Source organism: Gymnoscopelus microlampas (assembly GCF_963454915.1).
Source record: "Gymnoscopelus microlampas genome assembly, chromosome: 6".
Lineage (NCBI taxonomy): Eukaryota > Metazoa > Chordata > Actinopteri > Myctophiformes > Myctophidae > Gymnoscopelus > Gymnoscopelus microlampas.
Window position 1 is genome coordinate 20,748,443 of NC_139943.1, and position 21,915 is coordinate 20,770,357.

Sequence of the window (21,915 nt, forward strand, 5' to 3'; positions counted from 1 at the left end):
CAACATCAGGGATTCATGATTTCCAAACAGTTTGATGCACACTGGGGAGAGAGAGGAAAGCGTCCTGCCTCTTTAAATGTTTGAAAGGCCTGCGCGCGGCTGCTCTCCTCATTCATGTCAATCCCGAAAGTCAATGCGGCAAAGATGGCGGCGGTGTTGGAGCGGAGTTTCATAGAAATATGTGGATTTGAGAGGGAAACTCCACACCGGTTCCGAGAAATAACAGTAAACCTAGGTAAAGTCTTTTCTGAATATTTACCAGGACGGCCTTGTTGTTTCCGTGAGCATGATCGTGGAGGTTTGTTTGTGGTCGAGGCGGGGGGATGCAGTGAGGTCGTGACACACATGCGAGCTGAACGGGGCTAACATGCTAGCGCAAATAACGGCGCCTTCCTAGTAATACCCCTGTGTCTGTCTGTCAGGCTGTCAGGTGTCCCACATTTAACTGAGCCTTTTGTTAGCTGGCGTTACATGTTATTCTGTGTATTATTATCATCATTATTATTATTATTAGTGTGTATCTGATTCTGGCCACACGACTAGCAACATGGTTTAGTTTCTGTTAGAAGGCAACCAGGTAGGGCATGATTTCTGTGTCCAGCTAGGTGGCAGTGATTATTGTGTCTTGTCTGAATACTTTTTACCTGCTTGTCACTGAATCAAAGTGGAGATCAGGGCAAAAACTGTCAAAAGTGAGATCCTACATGATCTCAAGGGGCAATCGGCATTAGGTTCTGCTTAAATTGGATAACTATACTCTAGGTAGGAGGTTAACAACCGATTGCCTTATCCTTATGTGTAATTATCTGTTTCAGCACCAGAAGTATTCATTAACTAGTAACTACAGTATAACTATGTCATTTTGACTATAACATCAAAACTACAGACCTCGCGACAAACAAATCAGATTGAGTGATTGATTACTTAATTAACAGTTTGCAAATAGTACGATTTTTACAATGATGCTAAAAGTATAGCATAGGGCGGGCCTCTAGGGGCTTGTTTCCATTGTGGTCCTATCCTGTCTACTACTATTAGACCTCAGTCACCTCACACCTAGGAGGACTCACCTAGCTCTGGTCCAGAACTCGCTAACGCTCTGGACCAGAGCTAGGACTCCCCTAACCCCTGCTCATTATGCTAGGGTGGGATAGCTCAGGGTAGAGGACAGAGTACAGCAACTTGCCATGGGCCTGGTTTTCAAGATGCTCAACGGACCAGTGCATGTACCTGACAAAATACTTAAAGACACCAGATGGAGCTCCACTGATCTCATTCCTCCCAGATTCGGCACAAACATGGGGATGAATTCATTCTTCTATTATGCCCCCAAAATGTGGAATGCCCTACCACCAGCCATCACATAGTGGGACTCCCTACCCTGTACCCTCCTTCACAACCGCCATAAACAAATCACCTGTCTGCAATTTGAGCTAGACAAGTCTTCTTGCTTTCCAAAACAAATGACCCCCACTGTTACTTTTATTGCTCCTAGTATTGAGGATTTCAATTGAATACATAGGACCACAATGGAAACAAGCCCTCTGTGCTTTTTGTGTTATCCTTTTAGCATTATTGTATAACTGAACATCTGCACTTTTTGCAAACTGTTAATTAAGTATTCTATTCAATCAAAGTATTACATTCAATTCAATCATGCTCATAATATGCCTTACCCAAATGCTATGATGCTATATGTTTGACAAAACGGGCACAATTTTGTTACTAGTGACTCACTAGTGTATAGTGTTAATGGATTGGATACTGGTAATAGTTAGACAATGTATATTGTTGTTATGGTCAAGAGTTGTATTATGTACTTTCACTACTTTGCTAAAAACAACGTTGCACTCCCGGCCACAACCTGGATTCACTCGTCTTTATATTGCATTTATCCTTGCTGTGTCTAACACAACAACAACGATTTGCACCCATTGAACACTAACAGTTTTTGCTTTGTTATGCTATGCTCTTGTTTTGACTTTTGGTGTTGATATTTTCTATTTTTAGGTCTCAATGCACTTCCCGGAGGGGTCAAGTTCCCAGACAGTGCTGGAGGTTTTCACTATGAAGAGAGTGGTAAACTGCTGTCTATCACCAGCAACAGATTCGTACATTGGTGAGAGTTTTCATTATGGCTGTCAATGGCTTCAGTGCTGGTTCTGTTGGTGATGGTTGAAGGCATTGAGGATAAAATGTTTCTATAAACATGACAGAGAGACTGAGTTTATTACAATTCACTCGTCTCATATATCCCCTATACAGTGATGCAGGGCTCCAGACTAACTTTTCCACTGGTAACACTGGTGCTACTAGCCCTAGAATACGTGATATGCCATACATTGCATGTATTCTATAGAAAACTCAATGTAATTTTGTGGAGGATTTAATCTCTGCGGCAATTAATTTCACTCTCTGTGTCACCCAATAATTAATTGCCGTGACTTGGGATCAGCTCTTTCCATTTGAATATTCTGGCAGAAAACATGTATTTAGTATAATTTCTCCACTTTTCCATTAGATTCATGTAGACAGCAGTCTCTGTATGCAAAAGGACAGCTTTCACAGCAGCATTAAGCACATACAAATGTCCTTCAATGAGCTCATAACCCACACCTGTAACGTACCTGTCAATAATTATTTCCGCTGTCTGACATGCGCACATACACAACACAAGCAGTGAGTGAAACAGTTTGATCCTGGTTCTGTATCCACATCAGGTCCACGTCAGGAGACACGGTTTGGCTGGTGGAGCAGTCTCTGGACACGAACCTGCTGAATAACGCTGTGAAGGTCAAGTTCTGCCAATGCACCGTGCTGCCCGGTGGTGTGTCCATCCAGGAGACCGCCAACAATGTCATCATCTTCATCACCACCAACCAGACAGTCCACCGTCTGGTGCTGCCTCATCCCACACGCATGTATCGTAATGTGAGTCCCTGTCTGAATAGGTTGTTTTTTTTAGCCCATGTTTAAAAAAACAATTTCTTCTAATCACACGTTAAAGAAAAAGAAGGAGGAGGTCCGCACACTGTTTCAAGCTCCAAGAAACTCGCTTTTTAATACTGCAACGTTTCGACCCTTAGGTCTTCATCAGGCAAAATTTATGTTACAATGACAGACAAAAGCATCATATATATACACAAACATTGACTAATGATGATGTACAACACCTGGGAGTCAGGAGGAGCAAAAAAACACCCTTCTCCAATCCCAGGGACAGAAAAACTTGTCTACACCCCTTTGGGGAGTGTTCAAGTCATGGCAGAGAATAGACTTTTCACATTTAATTAAACATATTAGACACCAATAGCCAGTCAATATATTTGTGAAAAACCAACAATAAGAACAGTTAAAAGTCATAAATGGTGTTATAATGTATAAGCTAAACAACAAACTAGAGGAAAGGTTTAATATCAAATTCCTCATTTAGACCATCAGGAGACATGGTATTGAGGAGATAAATCCAATAGGTCTCACGTTGGAGAAGTAACCTTTCAAGATCTCCACCTCTGGGTGGCTTTTCAACCTTCTCAACACCAACATATCGCAAATTATTAAGATTATGACCAGCCTTTTTAAAATGAGCAGCAACAGGATTACGTTCATCACCTGTTCTTATACTACTCCTGTGTTCAGTAATCCTGGTGCGCAGAGCCCGGGATGTCTTGCCTACATATGCCAACCCACAGGGGCACCGGATAAGATATACCACATGCGTTGTGCTGCATGTAATCGCACCACGTATGGATATATCCCGGCCGGTGTGAGAATGACTAAAAACCTTGCATTTTTTTGTGTATGTACATTGCATACAGTTACCACACCTATAGTTACCATCTGGTACTACTGGGAAACACTCTGAGTGCCCAGATCTGATTTAACCAGGCTGTCCCTCAAATTGGGAGAGCGTTTAAACACAAGTCTTGGTTTTTCTGGAAAAGCTTTTTTCAACCTTGAATCAGATTGGATAATGTGCCAGTGTTTTTGAATGGCACCTCTAAACTGTGAGCCCAGTGGAGAGTACTTGGTACAACACATAGGAGGGTTGTTACAGGTATTCTTATTTTTGGGGCGCAGGCAATCACTTTGTGTTACCTGGTCAAACCGCTCACTAGCAGCATCCACCCACTCTTTTTTATAACCTCTACTGAGGAACCTATTAGAAAGGTCTGTGGCCTGTTTTTTGTATGAAGCCTCCTCACTACAGATTCTGCGAACCCGGTGGAATTGGCTGACTGGCAAACTTTTAACCAAAGGCTGTGGGTGAAAACTATCACCTCTTAGGAGGGAATTACGGTCTGTGGGCTTGTGAAACAAGTCAGTTTGAATATTATTGTCCCTTTTGTAAACTTGTACATCGAGGAAGCTTAAACGCTCCCTATTAAATTCCAATGTAAACTTAAGATGGTCATTACAGGAATTTAAATAATTGTGAAACTCTGTCAATTCCTCCACACTGCAATCCATAATCACAAAGATGTCATCAATATACCGTCTATATAATAACATTTTGGAGAAAAAAGGATTCACAGGGTTCAGCACAAAATTCTGTACTAGGTTTGGATGCAGGTGGGCGTTGTCTAAGAAAATACTAGAGAGCCTCAAGTTCTAATCACACGTGCCAATCAAACATTTGTAGTTGTCTGAGCAATAATTTTGGCAATGGGGGCTGCCTTAGTCTGCGGCCACCGCCACCACAGCTAGCCTACCATCCTGTGGGGAACACTGAAAGTGTTCCCAAACTAACATTCAAACCTCTTCTCTCCTCCACCATATCCCTCCAGGAGCTGGTGACGGAGAGCCATATGCAGTCCATCTTCACAGACGTGGGCAAGCTGAGCCTGCAGGACCCAGCCCACAGTTTTGTCATCCCCACCCAGGCCGGCCAGACAGGGAGTCCCAGCGCCTCCACGGCCTGGCTCAATCACCAGGGAGAGGCCCAGTACGCTCTCGCCTCACCAGCTGGGGGCATCCTTGTCGTCACCCTGCCGCCGCACGACTTGCAGGGTAAGATTGCACCCTGGGATTCAGGAACTCAACTGTGACAGCTGAAGCTAGGCTGCGAAATGTATTGCGCGTCATGCAAATGTTTGTTTTGGTTTAAAGCACGTGCCTGTGGTTACATTGTGACAATATTTGTACATGGTGTTTGTTTTATTGCAGGCAGCGTGTCAGTAGTGGAGTTGAAGAGGAGCACGGTGATGCAGAGGCTGGCCGGCTGGATGCCCACAGCCATCCGTGGGGAGCAGACCCCTGGGGACTTGGCACTCAGTCTGGCCGCCCGAGAGCATGAGGACGACACCTTGATCTTCGCTCTCTGCCAGGATCACAAACTACGCATGTGGTCCTACAGGGTATGTCAATGCACACCCCAATAAACAGGATGTACTGTAATTCGCCTATTGATTGAAGTCTTTTAGGTTCACTTGTTTCAATTAATATCATGTCTTAATAGTAGCACATCATCCCTCTCCTCCTGCCCCCAGATCCAGGCGTGTCTTCTGGAGGTTGACATGTTGGAGTACATGCCTGCCTGTAAGGGGGTGAAGCAGGTGGCAGGTCAGGGTCACAAGCTGCGTCTGTCCTACTCTGACACCGAAGGGCTGGTTCTGGCCGTGTACCTGGCCATCCCTCAGAAAGGACAGTTCACCGTGCTGCAGCTGGCCGCACAGGACAACCGCCAAAGCCTGGATCACATCTCCTCACTGTTCACCACGCAGGTAAGGCAGGGACACGTAGTCCACAGATGTCATTTGCGGTGGCCTGAAAAAAAACAGATACCTCAGTGTTAATTTAACCGGTCCATTTGGTTGCATTTGTACATGCAGCAAATGGTCTCGCCGGCCGGGAAGCAAACTGGGCACTCGCTGATCAGGCCTGCCATTTTGCGCCCCTGTGCCTTAACCACTTATCGGGTCGGCCCGTTGTCCCATCCTGACTGACCATCTGTCTCTTTATGAACAGGAGACATTGGTGGACTTCGCTTTGACCTCCACTGACATCTGGGGTCTGTGGGTGGATGACACAAACACCACTGTAGTCAAATACATCAACTACGAACAGTAAGTTTGAACTTGGAGTCAAAATATACATAATTATTTTGTACCAGGCATTTTGAGTTTTTCCAGGCATAGTGTTGGGTCCCTAGGTATTTAAAAATCAATATATTGTACTTTTCTGTGAACTTATGTGAACCTACCTAAGGTTCACATTACTGTTACTTCAGACGGGTTAAAACGAATAAACAAGCATACTATTCTCTGCATCTGAAGCCTTATTTTACCCAGGACTTTCATGTATGAGTTTTTAATGTTACAGTAGGATGTTTCTGAGAAATACGATGGTAAAGTATATCAAGTGTTGTTGTCTGTGTGTTCAGTAATACAGCAGGTCAGTGGAACCAGGTCTTTGTTCAGCCCCCGCCAGAGGAAGAAGTCCATATTGGAGTGGACCAAGATCCCAGGGTAAGCTTTCCCTGGTACCACCAACTTGTGGTGCCCGGCAGCACCTTGCCTGTGGAACAGCCTTCCTTTCAATTTAAGAGCACCGCAGTCTTTTAAAACAGGCCTAAAAACGTTTTTATTTCAGAACGCCTTTTTCGTGTTAAATTGTTGTGTAACCACTGTCAGCTATATCCTTTTGTGATTGACATTTTTAAACCCTACTTTTAACCTTCTATGATTGGTTATATGTTTTAACCATGTAGCACTCAGGGATTCCCTGTGAATGAAAAGTGCATACCCGTCGGGGGGCTATGAGCACCCAAAGTGCAGTTTGGGTTATGCGCTGTGCACAGACAGTATCTCAAGGATGGAAAGTGACTGTTGGTACCTGCAACAGTTCCAACACACACGTGCGTTGTCGCGTCCCCACACACCTGCACGTGTCCCGTCGTCACGTCCTGGACCCACAGTGAACACACACACGCACCCACACAGACACACATATATACACACACATAATAATATGTGTGTGTAATAATAATGTAATAATGTTTTCTTAGTGTACATGGCACGTAAATGAAAGTCCTTTAAGTTTAAGCACGTTGTCTGTGTGTGCTTGTGCCAGACGGCAACAGTCTAACAGAGTGGGTCTGTGGATTCGACGCATGCACAGTTTGATCATTCATCCCATAGCTCGGGGGGCCGTTACCATGGCAACATTCTTTTACATAAAAACGCTAATAAACAGCTTGAATTTGGGTAAAGTGAAAAACAGGCTTCCTCACGGTGGGCATTTGCTAATGATGCATGGCAAAGTGCAAGTGCAGAGCAATTGCTTCAGCCACTGAGGAGAACCAAGCACTCAGACAGACTGACAGAAAGACAGACTGACATTCTGTTAATTATATGTAGGATACCAAATGTATGTACCGTTGTTGTGAGGTACATTAGATCATTTAAAGCAGTCATCAGGTCTGTGCACATTTTGCAGTATTTTATTTATTTTTCAGGAGACTTATCTGGAGGTGCTCTTCTCCCCTCTGCGCTTCACGGCCTCCGCCATCGTTAAAGCACTACAGGTAAAGAGCACCTTCTGTCACTCTGACCGTGCCAGGTGTAAGAGATATTCTATATTGTTAAAAGCTAGATTCTCTTCACTCTTCAGATTGTTCACACTTGTAGGATGAATGGTGCTACTTCAGGAACAAAATGTTTAAGGCTATGTTTGTTTTAAGTTCTACTAACCCACAAAAGAACACATCAACAATCAATTAATTGTTTAACTAATCAATTGTTTTCCCCTAAATAAACCTTTGCATTTTGGTATCCGAATCACCCTTAAATGTACACATTCTGTCCAAAGAAGTGTTTCATTTGTGTCAGACTAATGTACTGTACCCGGTGTTCCAGATCTACAGACGAGGCTCAGAGAGAATCCTCGACGTGTCCTGGGAAAGGCTGAAGAGAGATGTCACCGTAGCTGTGGAGAATGAGGTATCATCTGTCTGCTGTATCCTGTTCTGTTATATTCATAATGTTATTACGATATTTATAATAAAAAAACAATTGCATAAACCTCCTCTGTCTCTCTTAGCTGCAGAGCAGTGTGACAGAGTTTGAGTTCTCCCAGGAGGAGTACCGTCAACTACAGGTGGAGTTCTGGTCCCGCTTCTACGCCTGCTGTCTACAGTACCAAGAGGCGCTGTCCATGCCCCTGGGCCTCACTGTCAGCCCCCAGACTGCTATGGTCTGCCTGCTTAAGAAGGTAAGTGGTTAAAGAGGTGGTCCTATAATCAAGGTCATTTGTTCATTCCTGTTGAGCCAGACACCTGACCTGTTTATTTATCAATGTAAAACGGCACTGAATTAGAGCATAAACAAGGGGCTGTCGGGATAGTGCGTTGACCACTGCTGGCTCTGGCTGGATATGGGGTTTACATGTTCTCCCCCTCTCTGTTTCCTGTAATATTCTATCTAAATACAAGTGTGATGAATGCCACCTACTGTAGCAGAAATGTGTAAATTATAATCTGAATGAAGGAACTGGTGTTTGTTGCAGGGTTTTGTGTCCTTCCTCTTGCCATGTTTTGCGGTGGACCACCTGTACCTCTCCAATGACAAGTACCTCTTCTCAGAGGACGAGACTCCCATAACTGAAGGTAACTCTAATAGCTTCTATGTGTTTTAATGGGTTGTAAAACTGGTGCTTAAGTGACCACTCACTGTACCTATCTATTTTATCGTTTAATGTTCTCTCATGTAGCCTACACAATTGCAAAGGACAGGAAAATTATTCATTGTCTATACCAGCTAAACCAAACCTGTAGCCTATTAGCCAACCTGGTGCTGAATATATGTATTTATTTGGTTATTTTATTGTTTTGAGGTCTACATCTGCTGTAATTGAGTAGGTTAGAAAGATAATGACACCAGCTGACTGTGCTTAATGGTTGATAAGAGTGGATGACGGTGAGACGGGGGGAAGCGTTGACCGCAGCCTCTTTGTTAATATGCTTATGTGACGCTGAAAAATAAATATGACTGATCGATGCAATCTTTGCAATTATTTGTAAACAAAGAGAGACACAAGTAATAGCCTACTATGGCCACCTACACCCCCTGATCAAGAACAGTGACTTTAGTTTTCGACTGTTGGAAAAGCCACAACATATAGTTAAACACAAAAGACTTAAGCACACACTGTGGATCAAACATCACAGCGGAACGACAAGCGCAGGGAACGATCCGTTGATCATTTCATTGTAGATTTATAAGCAGCCTATTTGCCTACTAAGTATTGACTGTAGGCTACCACAATATGGCTTGGAAACAGATGGCATTGAACATGAACTTGGATTTGGACCTGCGATGCTTCCGAGAGGGCCGTGGCGTGAGTAACAACGGAAAATTATGAATGAAATGCTGAAAACGGCCCACAACTCACTCTCTCTCTCTCGCGGGCAATTGGGTGGGCTTGCTAGTGTATTTAAAAACAATGCTTCTGCTGGTACTTCTGTGGCCTACTGGCAGTGTGCACAAAAACATCTGCGCGGATCTGTCACGCTGTTTGCGCGATTATCTCCGGACACACAGACAGAGCCTCTTATAAATAGCTAGACTCACGCCATAAAAACTTAAAAGGCATTAAACGTCCAGACACCATTATAGTTTGGATCCTAATTACTCACAACACCATTATAGTTTGGATCCTAATTACTCACACCCTGTGTCTCCTGTCCTGACCCCCTAGATGCAGAGGTGGGCCATGATGTGCTGCAGCTGGTACAGTGTCTACGTCTGCTGAGTGACGCTGTGACAGGGGACATGGCCTATGAGATGGAAAAAGCCCTGGAACATCTACAGTCACCTGAGAGAGCTGCAGAGCTGGTTTTGGACAACCTGCTGGCCACTGACAAGTGAGTATGTAGGGATTGACACACCCCTTGACCAATAGGGTTGGGATGGGGAGACTGTGACTTTGGCAATTTAAAAACAGTGAAGTTTTAATCCCCAGAATTTAAACTGATCTTGTAGATTTCTTAGAAATCGGGTGTAAACTCAATCGCACAAATCAAAAAGTTAGATCATCTGTGTTCAGGTTGGCTTACCTGCCTGGCCTGCCTGCTTGTTCACAAACCCATGTTCCCGTTATGTCTCTATAGTGACAACGTGATAAGTGACATCCAGGACAAACTGCAGAACGTTCGGAACCCTGTGTCGGCCATGTTTGTCCTAGTGAGCCATATGGACCTAGAGACGGAAACAGAGGGCGGTGGGGATGGGCCCCTCCCACCAGGTACGTAATCTGTCATTAAGAGCGTTTTTTGTTGTTGTTCTGAGCAGCCCATTTCTTTAGGATATTAGTTGTAAGATTGTATTTGAAGAGTTTTATTTCGACATGCCTGCATAAAAGAACAGTGGAAAATATTTCCAAATAGGTCAGAGAACATAAATAGAAGAAGGTGGACAAGGAATGTTATTCGCTACAGTACTGCTAAAACCACTCTTACTCAGGAAGCATACTGATGGGTACCTATCGGATAAGGATGTCTGGTGCTGCCTAAGTAAAAGTGACACCTATTTTCCTACTACTATGTTCCTACTGCTAATTAGTACTTGTTTTGTTGTTGGTACTCATTGATTATAAATTCCTTGTTTTGTGCATTGTATGATTTTACGCCCTCGATTGTGTTAATCTTCAAAATGTACCTGGAATGTCTCTTGTCTTGTCTCCTCGCAGGTCACAGTCAGAATGTGAGGATCAGTTTGTCCCAGCTATATGGCAGCAGTACCGCGGTGACCGTGATGTGTCAGGCTGTCTGTCACATGGCTATGACCAGAGCTCTGTTCTGTAGAGACCTACTCATCCTTCAGAAACTATACCTCCACTTGGGAGACAACGTGAGTAGACCGTCACATGTGATTATATGGGTGAAAATGCACTCAAATGATCACTTATTACGTGTAACGGAATGTTACATACTGAAGCCGTTTATAATCAGGACTGATGATGTTTTGGGCCATTAGCAACAGTGGGGAGGCTGCATGCACAATTGCGCATACACATAATTCACATTTATTTGTCATAGTTGTACAAACAAACACAAGTAAACCGTTCTAGTCTACCAGCCACAGTGGCTGGTAGATTTCAAAACTTCTGTTGCCATCTAGACAATTGTTCTTGGCTATTCAAATGATGTTAGTTGTCTACCAATGTGTTGAGTAGTAGTTATGCTGACAAATTCTCATAATGAAATCAAATTGTGTGTGTGTGTGTGTGTGTGTGTGTGTGTGTGTGTGTGTGTGTGTGTGTGTGTGTGTGTGTGTGTGTGTGTGTGTGTGTGTGTGTGTGTGTGTGTGTGTGTGTGTGTGTGTGTGTGTGTGTGTGTGTGTGTGTGTTCCAGATGATTCCAGGAGGAGGTGCACAACTGCTGCAGCTCCAACAGGACCTGATCCCTCGCATTTCTCAACTCCTCTCCTCCTACTACCTTCTCAAAAACATCAGCCAGAGCCTGGCCTCCTCCATCCCCATGGACACCATGTAGGAACACAAAGATAACTAGAGACATTTTTAAATTTTGGGAATAATTGTCAATTTAACATTGAGGTGCCCACAATTCCTGCATCCGGTTTAAGTGGTAAATTTAAGTTGTCTTGCTCCTTCAGAGACGCCAACCTGCAGCACTTGTCCGTCCTGGAGCTGTCAGACTCTCCGGCCTTGTCCACCTCAGGCTCAGGTGGGTAATGTCACACACCCAGACAACACTCACTGGGCGACAAAGATTCATGCGTGATATATTTTGGTTTAAGGCAAAAGTTTTTTGTTAGAAAGTTAAGCCTCTTTATTCTAATAGTAAGGATTGCTATGGAGTGTTGGTTCAGTAACAGGAGTCCCGATTCTGTTCCATTTTAGTGAACGGAAAATACATTTTCAGGTGTGTCATCAATTTCATCCAATCAGGAGAGTGATCCCATTTGTCATCTTCAATTGTGTTCTATTTCCAGTTTTGTCAGCTCAGTTTTTGGTTTCATCACTTCTAATTTCATATGTGTATATCCTGTATGAGTTCTCTCTCCTGATTGGTTCAAATTGATGTCCTGACCTGAAAATATATTTTCTGTTACTAAAGAGATGGGGAGACCTATTTTAACAAAAAATAAATATCACTTACATGTATTAGTCACTGGGATAAAAACAAATCCCAAAGTGTTAATGCTGGTTTCAATAAATACATCAACCTGTACCCTCTCTCTCTTCTCAGTGCTGAGTCCTCAGACAGTGGTGGAGCTGTTCTACCAGACGGTGGCCAGGAAGGGCATCATATCCCAGATCTACAGCCAGCAGCAGAGCCCCACGCTGAGCAACGCCCTGCTCCATTGGCCCCACATAGTGTCCAACATTGTCAATCTACTAGCACAATTCCTGTATCCTTCATTCCAATGACTGTATAGCAGTGTACAGTGGACTGAGACACATCGCCTCAAGCGACGTCCAGTCACATTCCATGACTTTAAATGCATTTATGTGTATTTCACTTTGCATCAGTGAAATACGTATAACTTTAAAGTTGCAATCCATAATTTTAGACATTTCACTTTGTATTTAATTTGTCTTATAAACCAGTAGTGGTCCTACCTGACCGCAAGATATCATTTCTGGTGGACCAACTACACCACTGCAGTTGTTAAGTTACGTATATTCTATACATACTCTACCGTTCAGATTGGTAGAAATAACATTTATTTACACACAAACGTTATGGATTGCAGCTTTCAAGCATTCTATACACACACGTTATGTCAGTTGATATAGGTTGTGTTCTGCATCAACAATGAACCTTAACCAGTATCTTTCCCAGCTGGCCCAGTAACCCGGGCTTCCAGTTCCCTGAATGTCTGATGGCCAACTGCCAATACGCACAACTACAGGTAGGTCTCCTTTCATAGCCTAGTCTTACTGGAGCAACCAGAGAAGTCATTCATTTCCTATGATGACATGGTGGTGTTGCTTCATTGTCGGTGTGATGAAGTTGAAAGTGTGGTTGGAGCTTCGCTTTTTTTTATTTTACCCATCAATAGCTGTGATGTTATATGCTCTATATGGCTCTTTACTAGCCCAAATAGAGCATTTGACCCGCCCCAGCACAAATACATAAAATACAAAGCATTTTGACCCATGCTATGTGCGCACCATATTTTATCTATGCAGTTTGGATGCCTGTGAACTGTTTAATCTGTCTGTCTTACTCTGTGTGTCTGTTTGTATGTGTGTTTAGGAGTATGTGAGGCTGATCCAGCCCTGGTGTCAGGTGAATGTGGGCTCCTGTCGCTTCATGCTGGGACAGTGCTACCTGGCCAACGGAGAGGGCCACAAGGTTAGTAGTACAGCTTTCAACTGACATCTGACATCATAAAATTAGTTTCACACCCCTGCTGTATGATATTGGCTGTCTTGGCGCCATTCCAGGTAAATTTAAACATTGTGGCTAAAAACTTGGCACATATATTCATTGTAAGTGTCTTTCAGTCATTCAGTGTGGCAGGGTCTAGGATGAGCAGTGTCTGGAAACCTGGGCCATATTCGTGCATGGTGCCTTGAGCTACTTCTATACAATTTAAAATTGATAATTTAGGCATTAAGCAGACACTCTTAATCCAGAGCGATTTACAGTAAGCAAGGAAATTATTAGTTAATACATCAATAAACCAAGAACCTATCAGCAGTCTAAACAGTATAATATCAATAAATCTATAGTCATAAGAAATCACTACCAACACGTTAAAAATAAATCATTGTTGATGACCGTTAACAGACAAATTACTGTAGCAATTTTACAGGTTTCATCCGGTAAAGCACATTATCATGTATATGCTAGTTTATGAGTAGACAGATTAGTGAGAAATTGCTGGAGATATTATCTCATCAAGCTGCCTTTGTAAAATTGCCAACCTGTTTTTGGCCTCTTCTACCAAGTCCTGACTGGGTCAAAACTTTCCACCATTCCTTTATTAGCTTAGCTTTGTTTTCTCAAAGTAAAACGTTGTCCTGACAAACGTCAGCTGACGTAGGTTGTAGTCTCATTTGATTATCACAATTATACGTTTTTCCCATCGCACAATGGGACGTGACATACGTATTAGATGGCCAAAATATTGGAGTCTACAGGAACCTTACTAGCTGCTATTCTGAATGTATGTTCTCTGCAAAGGCTCTGCAATGCTTCCAGGAAGCATCAACAGAGGTGGAGAAGGAAGACTTCCTCATAAGACTGTCAGGAACTGAGGATGAGGAGGCTGCTTCCACTCCCAGGTTACAATACTACAACAAGGTACATACACAGCATGACCTTTTTTGAAGCATTTTGGAAATCGTTGACTATAATGATAATGACATCCCCAAAATAGGGATACCAGGTTGAACTTGGCTAAAATAACAGTAACAACTAATTGATTATTGATGTTGAGTGAACCAAATTGAAAGTCTAATTGGTGCTTGTCCAGGTGCTGCGGTTGCTGGAGGACATGGGTCTACCAGAGCTCATCATCCAGTTGGCCACTATGGCCATAACAGAGGCTACCAATGATGTCCGGAGCCAGGTAGGCAGATCGTTACAATGTGTCCTATGGTACTTTCTCTCAACGTCTCGTCGGGGGCCAGACGGCCATGATTGTTTATATTTGGGACCCCAATCTACACTGTAAAGTTCTCAGTGTTACAGACCAGTAAGAGTCCATTTGGACTCACTGGTGGTCCCGGAACCCGACGTTGAGAACCAGTGTTCCGTGGGAGTACTCCATAATGAGTAAAACCACTCTCTCAAGGTCTAAAAGCAGCAACGTGCAGCTTTAACATGGCGGCTGTGCTTGCACACATTTAGAGATCGCTATCACAGTTCAATTCTGTTCCTATAACAAAATCTCAGACAGTATTAGGTGGACAAAGTGCTGGATAATTTCTGAGTGACTCAATCAGTTCAGAAGGCACAGAAATTATATCTTTAAGTAAAGGTGCATCTCTCTCTCTGCAGGCTGCTCTCTGGACCCGTATCTTCAAACACCACCTAGACCTGGGACACAACCACCAGGCTTATGAAGCCCTCACCCAGAACCCTGACTCCAGCAGGTAATGACAGACACACACACTTACTGTATGGAAAAACATGGATTGTAAGAAGGTGGTGTCTGTCCACCATTATGAGTGCTAAAATCTCACATGCATATACAATACACATACAGGTTGAGCTGGGCAATAACTAAATGAAGCCTAAATTAATTCCACTAGAGGTCACTGCTTCATTCAGAGAAGCTGCCTGAAGCAACGCTAAAACATGTACTGCTGGCACTGTTATTTTCATTCACTGAATTTAAAATCATGAATTCAGTGCTTGATACAGAATAGTATTGTGCAATAAATCCAGCATTTCCTCGCCAGTGATGCATTTTCAATGTTGACATAAGAGTTGTTCTTCTTTCTGTATATATTGTATTTAACCCTTTGGCTCCTTGCTGTCCTCCAGGCAGTTGGACTGTCTGCGCCAGCTGGTGGTGGTTCTGTGTGAGCGCTCCCAGCTTCATGACCTGGTCCAGTTCTCCTACGTCAACCTCCATGATGAGGTACATAATCCTAATGCCTACTGTGTGCTGGTTTACTTCATTGCTTAATATGGACAGTAGATAAATGAGAGTAATGCCAGGCCACTTAACGTTTCTACTCCTATTCTCCATCATCCTCTGCTTGATGGCTCCAAGGTTATTTAATTCCAGATTCCATTTACAAGATGGTTCCAAAAGAGTAATTCCAAGGCACTTTTACTGCCAGATGAAATTGCCTCTCATTAATCAGACTAAATAAACTGAACTTGACATTTTCTTTTGACAGCAGCTGTCAATTCTGCAAAGGTTACCACATATATATGTGTACAGTCGCATACACATGAAGGCAGTTTAACATTTAAATGGGGAAAGTTACTGTCTCTAGAGCAGGGGTTTCCAAAGTGAGGCACCACAGCAATACAGAGAGGTCAGGATCGATCAACAGGACTGTAGTTATGCAGAAAGATTCACATAATGGTTAACCTCTTCGGTGTTATTCATAGATGTTTGCCTAAATCTAGCATACAAACGATTGAATGAGGAGCACTTCTCACTTTCGGTTTCTGTATTTCCACTCTCCTAATGCATTCTGCAATGTCATGTGTGCGTGTGTAGACTTAGACTTGGCAGCGGTACAGCTCATGGTAGCGTAGCAAACTTTAATTGAATCATCAGTACACTGACATGTTGTTCATGTTGTAAGAAGACTCGGTGGACCTGATCTCACTCACTCTTGCTATCCGTGTTTCAATGTGACAATTTCCAATATTATTATTTATTGATTGATGCTGAACTTTAACTTCCTACATTTCAGTTGTTTAAATGTATTACACTTAGTCATGTAGCATTTTTGGGGACCTATTTAAATAAAAACATAAAAGCATTACTATTGGGAGGCCAACTGCCTCAGACTTTGAAACCCCTGCATATTAATAAAATATGACTAATATGTTGTACCTCTCATTGTTGATGGTTTCACTGTAGACCAATGTAATTGTAATAATGAGTGTGCGCGTGCGGTTGACAACAGGTGGTCAGTATCATTGAGTCCAGAGCCAGGGCAGTGGATCTCATGTCCCACAACTATTATGAGCTGCTGTACGCCTTCCATATCAACAGACACAACTACAGGAAAGGTATTACATTACAGCAGAGCCTGTTGTCACAACTGCACCTCTGTCCCTCTCACGTACTCTTACACCCACACACATACATTACAGCTAATTTCACACATGATTCATCTCATGTTGTGTAACCGACTAGTCTGGAAAAAAAGATACTGTACGCCCCATTTCCTAGCATGCAATCGCTGTGGTACTCAAACAGTGATTTGAGTTCCTCTTGTATTTTGTTTTAACTTTTTAACCATCACAACATCTATATGTTTATAAAATGACTTGTTTTTTAAAAGGACTTAACCCATTATAAATTAATACATTTATTGATGAGTCATGGATATGTACTACTTTATTGTTGTACAATGTCATTCCTGCAAAACACCACTTCCAAATGATATCTATTTCCTCAAGCAGACAGTTAAATGTGTGTGAATACTTTGAAGCGGCCTGTCATTGACAAGCATTTACTATGTCTGACCAGACCTTTGTTGTGTTTGTTGTAGCGGGCACAGTGATGTTTGAGTACGGCATGCGTCTGGGTAGGGAGGTGAGGACACAGCGAGGCCTCCAGAAGCAGGTCAACTGTTACTTGGCCTCCCTCAACTGTCTGCGCCTCATCAGATCTGAATACGCATGGATCGTCCAGCCCGCCTCAGGAGCCGTGGTATGGACTCACACACACGCACATACACACATGTGTGCTTGTAGAGAGACAGGAAACCAAAGGTGGAGAGAGAGGAGACACATTAGACATGATGCCAGGAGTTCGGATTCAAACCTGCATGCACCAACTAAGTTACCAGTCAGCCCACAAACATGCACTCGTGTATCATACACAAATAAGCATTCACATACACATTCATACACAAATGCACAATTATACACACTCACACTATCATACACGTTCTCTCTCACACACGACACCCACACACAACAGCTAGATCAATCATAGTGTGCACAGTAAAGACTAGTTATCCTGTGCATCTTAATAAGAACTGGTCACCTGGGTGTCATGTTTCCATCACTGCTGATTAGAGCTGGAGCTGATAAATCACAGAAGACTTTTTATGTATTTACCAGTGTTAAAGGGACTGATATGCATGCATACATGCTCTGCACATGCACTGCTACGGTCTATGAATGTAAGGACACAGAAAGAACTTTAAGATGTCTTTTTTTTTTTCAATGAACACAGTATGAACGACCAGGGGCATCGCCAAAGAGGAACTGCGATGGAGAGTTTGCAAATGATCCAGGTGGGTCATCAAACTTTACCAACACCATAAACCAAACGAATATCAGAGCTAAACCACCCAGAAGCCGAACTGTATGTTAATAGAGGTGTGTTTTTACCACCCTCAGTGAGGCGTCAGATAGACATCTTGGAGCTAAAAGACCTGGAGAAGGAGTACATCCTGGCCCGCAGTCGACTGACTCTGGCCCAGCACCACCCGCCCTCTGCTGCCATTGCAGGTACCCAAGCTGTCTGCTTTGTCTGTATCAACAATGTGTGTGTGTCTTGGGCAATTAAACCTGGCGGCGCCCATCCCTCTCCAGATTGGATGCAGTTTAACGTCGTACCCAGGACAAATCAACAATGTATGTCCCCTCAAAAGTAGACCAATCATTCTCATGAGGCTACATGCACAACATCACGAAACAGAACCACCTCAACATGGCATTAACAGTCTGCAAGCCCAGGACATTGAGAGTGTAAATGCTATATTGCAGTTGATAATTTATACATGTATAAATGCTATATTGCAGTTGATAATTTATACATGTATAAAGTAGTTTTTAGCTGATGTCTTTGAAAGTCCAAACCCATTTATAGATGATTTTGCATCAAGCAGTGATGATGTGCCCAGCAGACACAATATAGGACCAACGGGGCCAGCCCAGTAGACAGACATGTCTTTGAATGATGAAGTAACGGCATTGGTTGGCCCGTTAGCCAAACAGACTAGCCAATCACACACCCATCGTCCCTTCATGGGACGCTGCTGGGATGCTGTCTATCCTCAGTGGGCATTTATGTAGGACTCGGGTAGCACAGGGTAATGTGTAAAAAAAACGAAAACACTATCTCACTCACATAACGAAAACACTATCTCACTCACATACAGTTGACTAACACTGTACCTAACACTTTACAGGCAGTGCCTCTGCTGTGGAGATGGTGGCCCTTTTGGTCCAGACAGGGCTGTTTGACTGTGCCCTTTCTCTCTGCAAGACCTTCAAGCTTACCCTCACTCCCGTCTTTGAGGGACTGGCCTTCAAGTAAGTCTCTTGTTCCATTTAAGATAAATGCCTGGAACTCTTGTACCTTACACTGCATTAACCTGGGTAGCAGCATTTGAAAAACGAAGGCACACTTGGAAATAGCACAGTATTATTGTGTACTTATTTTTTGCATACATGAATGCGCAGGTTAACAGTCTGGAATAATGTGGTTGTGAAGTGAAGTGTTCACTGAGTTGCCCTCCTCAGCTTGTGCTTTATTTCTGTTCCCTTGCCATGTGCTCCAGATGTATCAAGCTTCAGTACGGAGGAGAAGAGTGTCAGAATGAAACCTGGAACTGGCTGGCTGCCAACCAGCTGTCAACAATCATCACCACCAAAGAATCAAGGTTTGTTTGTGTCAGCATTGGTTTCCATCGACCACCTTTACCGTACTTCTACTCCCTTTTTGTCCAACCATCTTGTGATAGTAACAAAGTAAGTCTTTCTCGAGTCTTTCTTGCAATTTTTGTTCTTTGTCTCTGCCTCCGTCTAGTGCCACAGATGAGGCGTGGAGGTTGCTGGAGTCCTACCTGGAGAGATACTCGTCTCCCAATGCCCAGCACCACCGTTGTGTCATCAACAAGCTCCTCTCTCACGGTGTCCCTCTGCCTGATTGGCTGGTCAATGCATACAAGGTGAATGGGATTGGCCAATACAAAATAATGGAAAGGTTATGGTGAGACACCACCATGGCATTTCTGACTGAATGCTATGCAGGGATGTGATCAAGAACTTGCATATAAATGTCAAACTTGTACGCACTGTAGTCTGCGATAGACTTCCTCAGACATCATGGTTTATACTTTCTCTTATTCGACCCCTGTGTTAAAACAGGCAGGGATATGGTTTTGCAGTACACCATTGAGTGTTCCCTGGAAATGCTCCACAAAGTCATGTATTTAACACCTGTATTGAAGCCTAGGAATGCATGTGCATTTACATGCATGCAGTACACACAATGGTGTCTGCTCGTTGTGAAAATGTTAAAATATCTCGAACTGGAGATCCAGGCCTTGTCTAAAATACATTTTAATTTAGTAATGTATTTGTATAGTTTAAATTCAGTCTGTTCTTCAAATCTGATGCAGTGAAACACTAATTATAAATTAACCAGGTGAAAGACTTCTCTCTCATATTCCACTTATGCTTGTTTCACTGATGAGTAATCTTTCATTCAATCTGGTATTAAAATAGTTTCAAAATGTCTTCACTCTAACTTGCTGAAACATGTAATGATCAACCCTGATACCCACACAGTGCAGTAGACTTGTTCTCCTGTTGTCTGAACTGTTTAATGACCATTTATTTTTATTTTTTTCCAGAGAGTGGATGCAGCTGCTCTGCTGCGACTCTACCTGAACTATGACCTCCTGGTGGAGGCGGCAGAGCTAGTACTGGAGTTGGTGGACGCTATTCAGGGGAAGGGCCACCAATACTTTGGAATAGAGGTACAATTGATTTGCTCTGACATTGTATCCCCCCCTCTGTCAATTGACTTCAGATTAGCCAAGATCCATTAACACTTAACCTGCCTGAATTATTTTCAGATTTACTCAGGAGACATGTTTTTTTTACTTATTTCATCCTGTAATACTGGGTGTTTGTCTATACAGAAGCCCCTCTCAGCCACAGCCCCACCAGTGTGGCTGCCGTACACGGCGATTGACCAGCTCCTCCAAGCACTGAACGAGACGCAGACCAACGCCAGCGTATGTCTTGACATTCTTTCTGTACATAAAAACAATTGTTCAATTCTGCAAATAAAGTATAGAGGAAATAAGACTATATCAAACCTCTACATCTAGTACATAATAGATGGGTAAATACAACTGAAGGTAATACAATTAGTTCTGGTTCATTTGGGTGTTACTGTATTCAAGCAGGGAAAGTTCTCTACAGTTAAGTTCATGCTGGTGCATAGGACTTTGTCTATTCTTTAAAATCTTATCTTTGAATTCTCCTCCCAGCTCTACAACAAACTGAGGGACAAACTGGATGGATACCACAAGCTGGTGGAACAGACGTCGAGACGGAAAATCCTGGCTCTATAGATCCCCCAACACTGCCCTACCTGTCCCTGTACAGTGGCTTCTCATGAAGATACTCTTTAGTGACATCGAAAAGGAAGATAATAAATATTTTTGTAGCAGTATATTTAAAAGGAATGACATTTCAGGGTTTTCACTTTATGGGTGGAAGCTGTTGTCCTTATTTCATCCAAGGGGACTCTGCGATTGAAAGCCTTATCTCGTCTGTGCATTCATTACCTAAATTGTAAATATTGTCTATGTGCACATGGTTAAGAAGTCAAAGGGTGTTTTTCACTCTATAATTATGTATTCTTTTTTATAGAAGTACATTGTTCTTTTTTTGTACTCACAGGTTTGTTGTAAATTGTGCAAATGCAATTAAAGGATTTCCTTCCATGTCTGCGTTCATTGAAATGAAACAAACACTACCTGAGAAGACCGTGCTAGTGTGATGGTTAGATCGATTTTCTGATTGATTCAAGACTTGCGGCAGAGGTGTTCATTTAGGACTTAATTTCTCCATCTTCAAGCAGCGTTAACCAAAAAGGGCTGAAGAGATGTTTTAGTTCTGTATGTATGTCCCCTATGTCAGTGTTGTAAAGTAGTAGAAATTACTTTTACTGAAGTACTGTACTTAAGTAAAAAATACCTCAACATTTTGGCAAATATTGTATTTACTTACTTTATAGATTATATACTTCAGCTATTTGAAAAAAAGATCTACAAGCAAAATAATTATTCTGCACTGAGTACTTTTACTCAAGTGAAATATAATACCAGACTTACAACAGTATTTCTACATTGGTGTACTTTTTCCACCACTGCCCAATGTCAGAGCCAGTCTCTGTGCTACTGAGATCGCTCATCCGTGACTGCGCTTTCCCCTTTTATACTGTGCCTAGCGGGATGTCATCCCACTCATGTCACGATGACTCAGCCATATAG

General features: G+C 42.8%; 1 protein-coding gene across 1 annotated transcript; it reads left to right on the top strand.

Annotated features, from left to right (window-relative positions):
* The first annotated feature begins 130 nt into the window (after positions 1-130).
* Positions 131-21,366, top strand: nup160 (nucleoporin 160). The gene is made up of 34 exons (XM_084059106.1): positions 131-235; positions 2,011-2,119; positions 2,721-2,931; positions 4,788-5,010; positions 5,167-5,357; positions 5,490-5,723; positions 5,968-6,065; positions 6,383-6,467; positions 7,457-7,525; positions 7,857-7,940; positions 8,041-8,211; positions 8,506-8,605; positions 9,697-9,862; positions 10,109-10,242; positions 10,687-10,847; positions 11,351-11,487; positions 11,613-11,683; positions 12,209-12,371; positions 12,806-12,875; positions 13,223-13,321; positions 14,156-14,275; positions 14,448-14,543; positions 14,975-15,069; positions 15,464-15,560; positions 16,570-16,675; positions 17,161-17,321; positions 17,853-17,913; positions 18,020-18,130; positions 18,814-18,937; positions 19,186-19,287; positions 19,434-19,575; positions 20,263-20,388; positions 20,554-20,649; positions 20,908-21,366. The coding sequence occupies exons 1-34, from the start codon at positions 145-147 to the stop codon at positions 20,989-20,991; spliced, it is 4,188 nt and encodes a 1,395-aa protein (XP_083915232.1). The 5' UTR covers positions 131-144; the 3' UTR covers positions 20,992-21,366.
* Positions 21,367-21,915: the final 549 nt, after the last annotated feature.

Bases quoted from the DNA above. Each gene is read 5' to 3' on its own strand.
- nup160 (XM_084059106.1), top strand. From the start codon at position 145: ATGGCGGCGGTGTTGGAGCGGAGTTTCATAGAAATATGTGGATTTGAG. The intron at 8,606-9,696 runs GTAACTCTAATA...CTGACCCCCTAG, and splicing joins CGAGACTCCCATAACTGAAG to ATGCAGAGGTGGGCCATGAT. The intron at 12,372-12,805 runs GTATCCTTCATT...TATCTTTCCCAG, and splicing joins AATCTACTAGCACAATTCCT to CTGGCCCAGTAACCCGGGCT.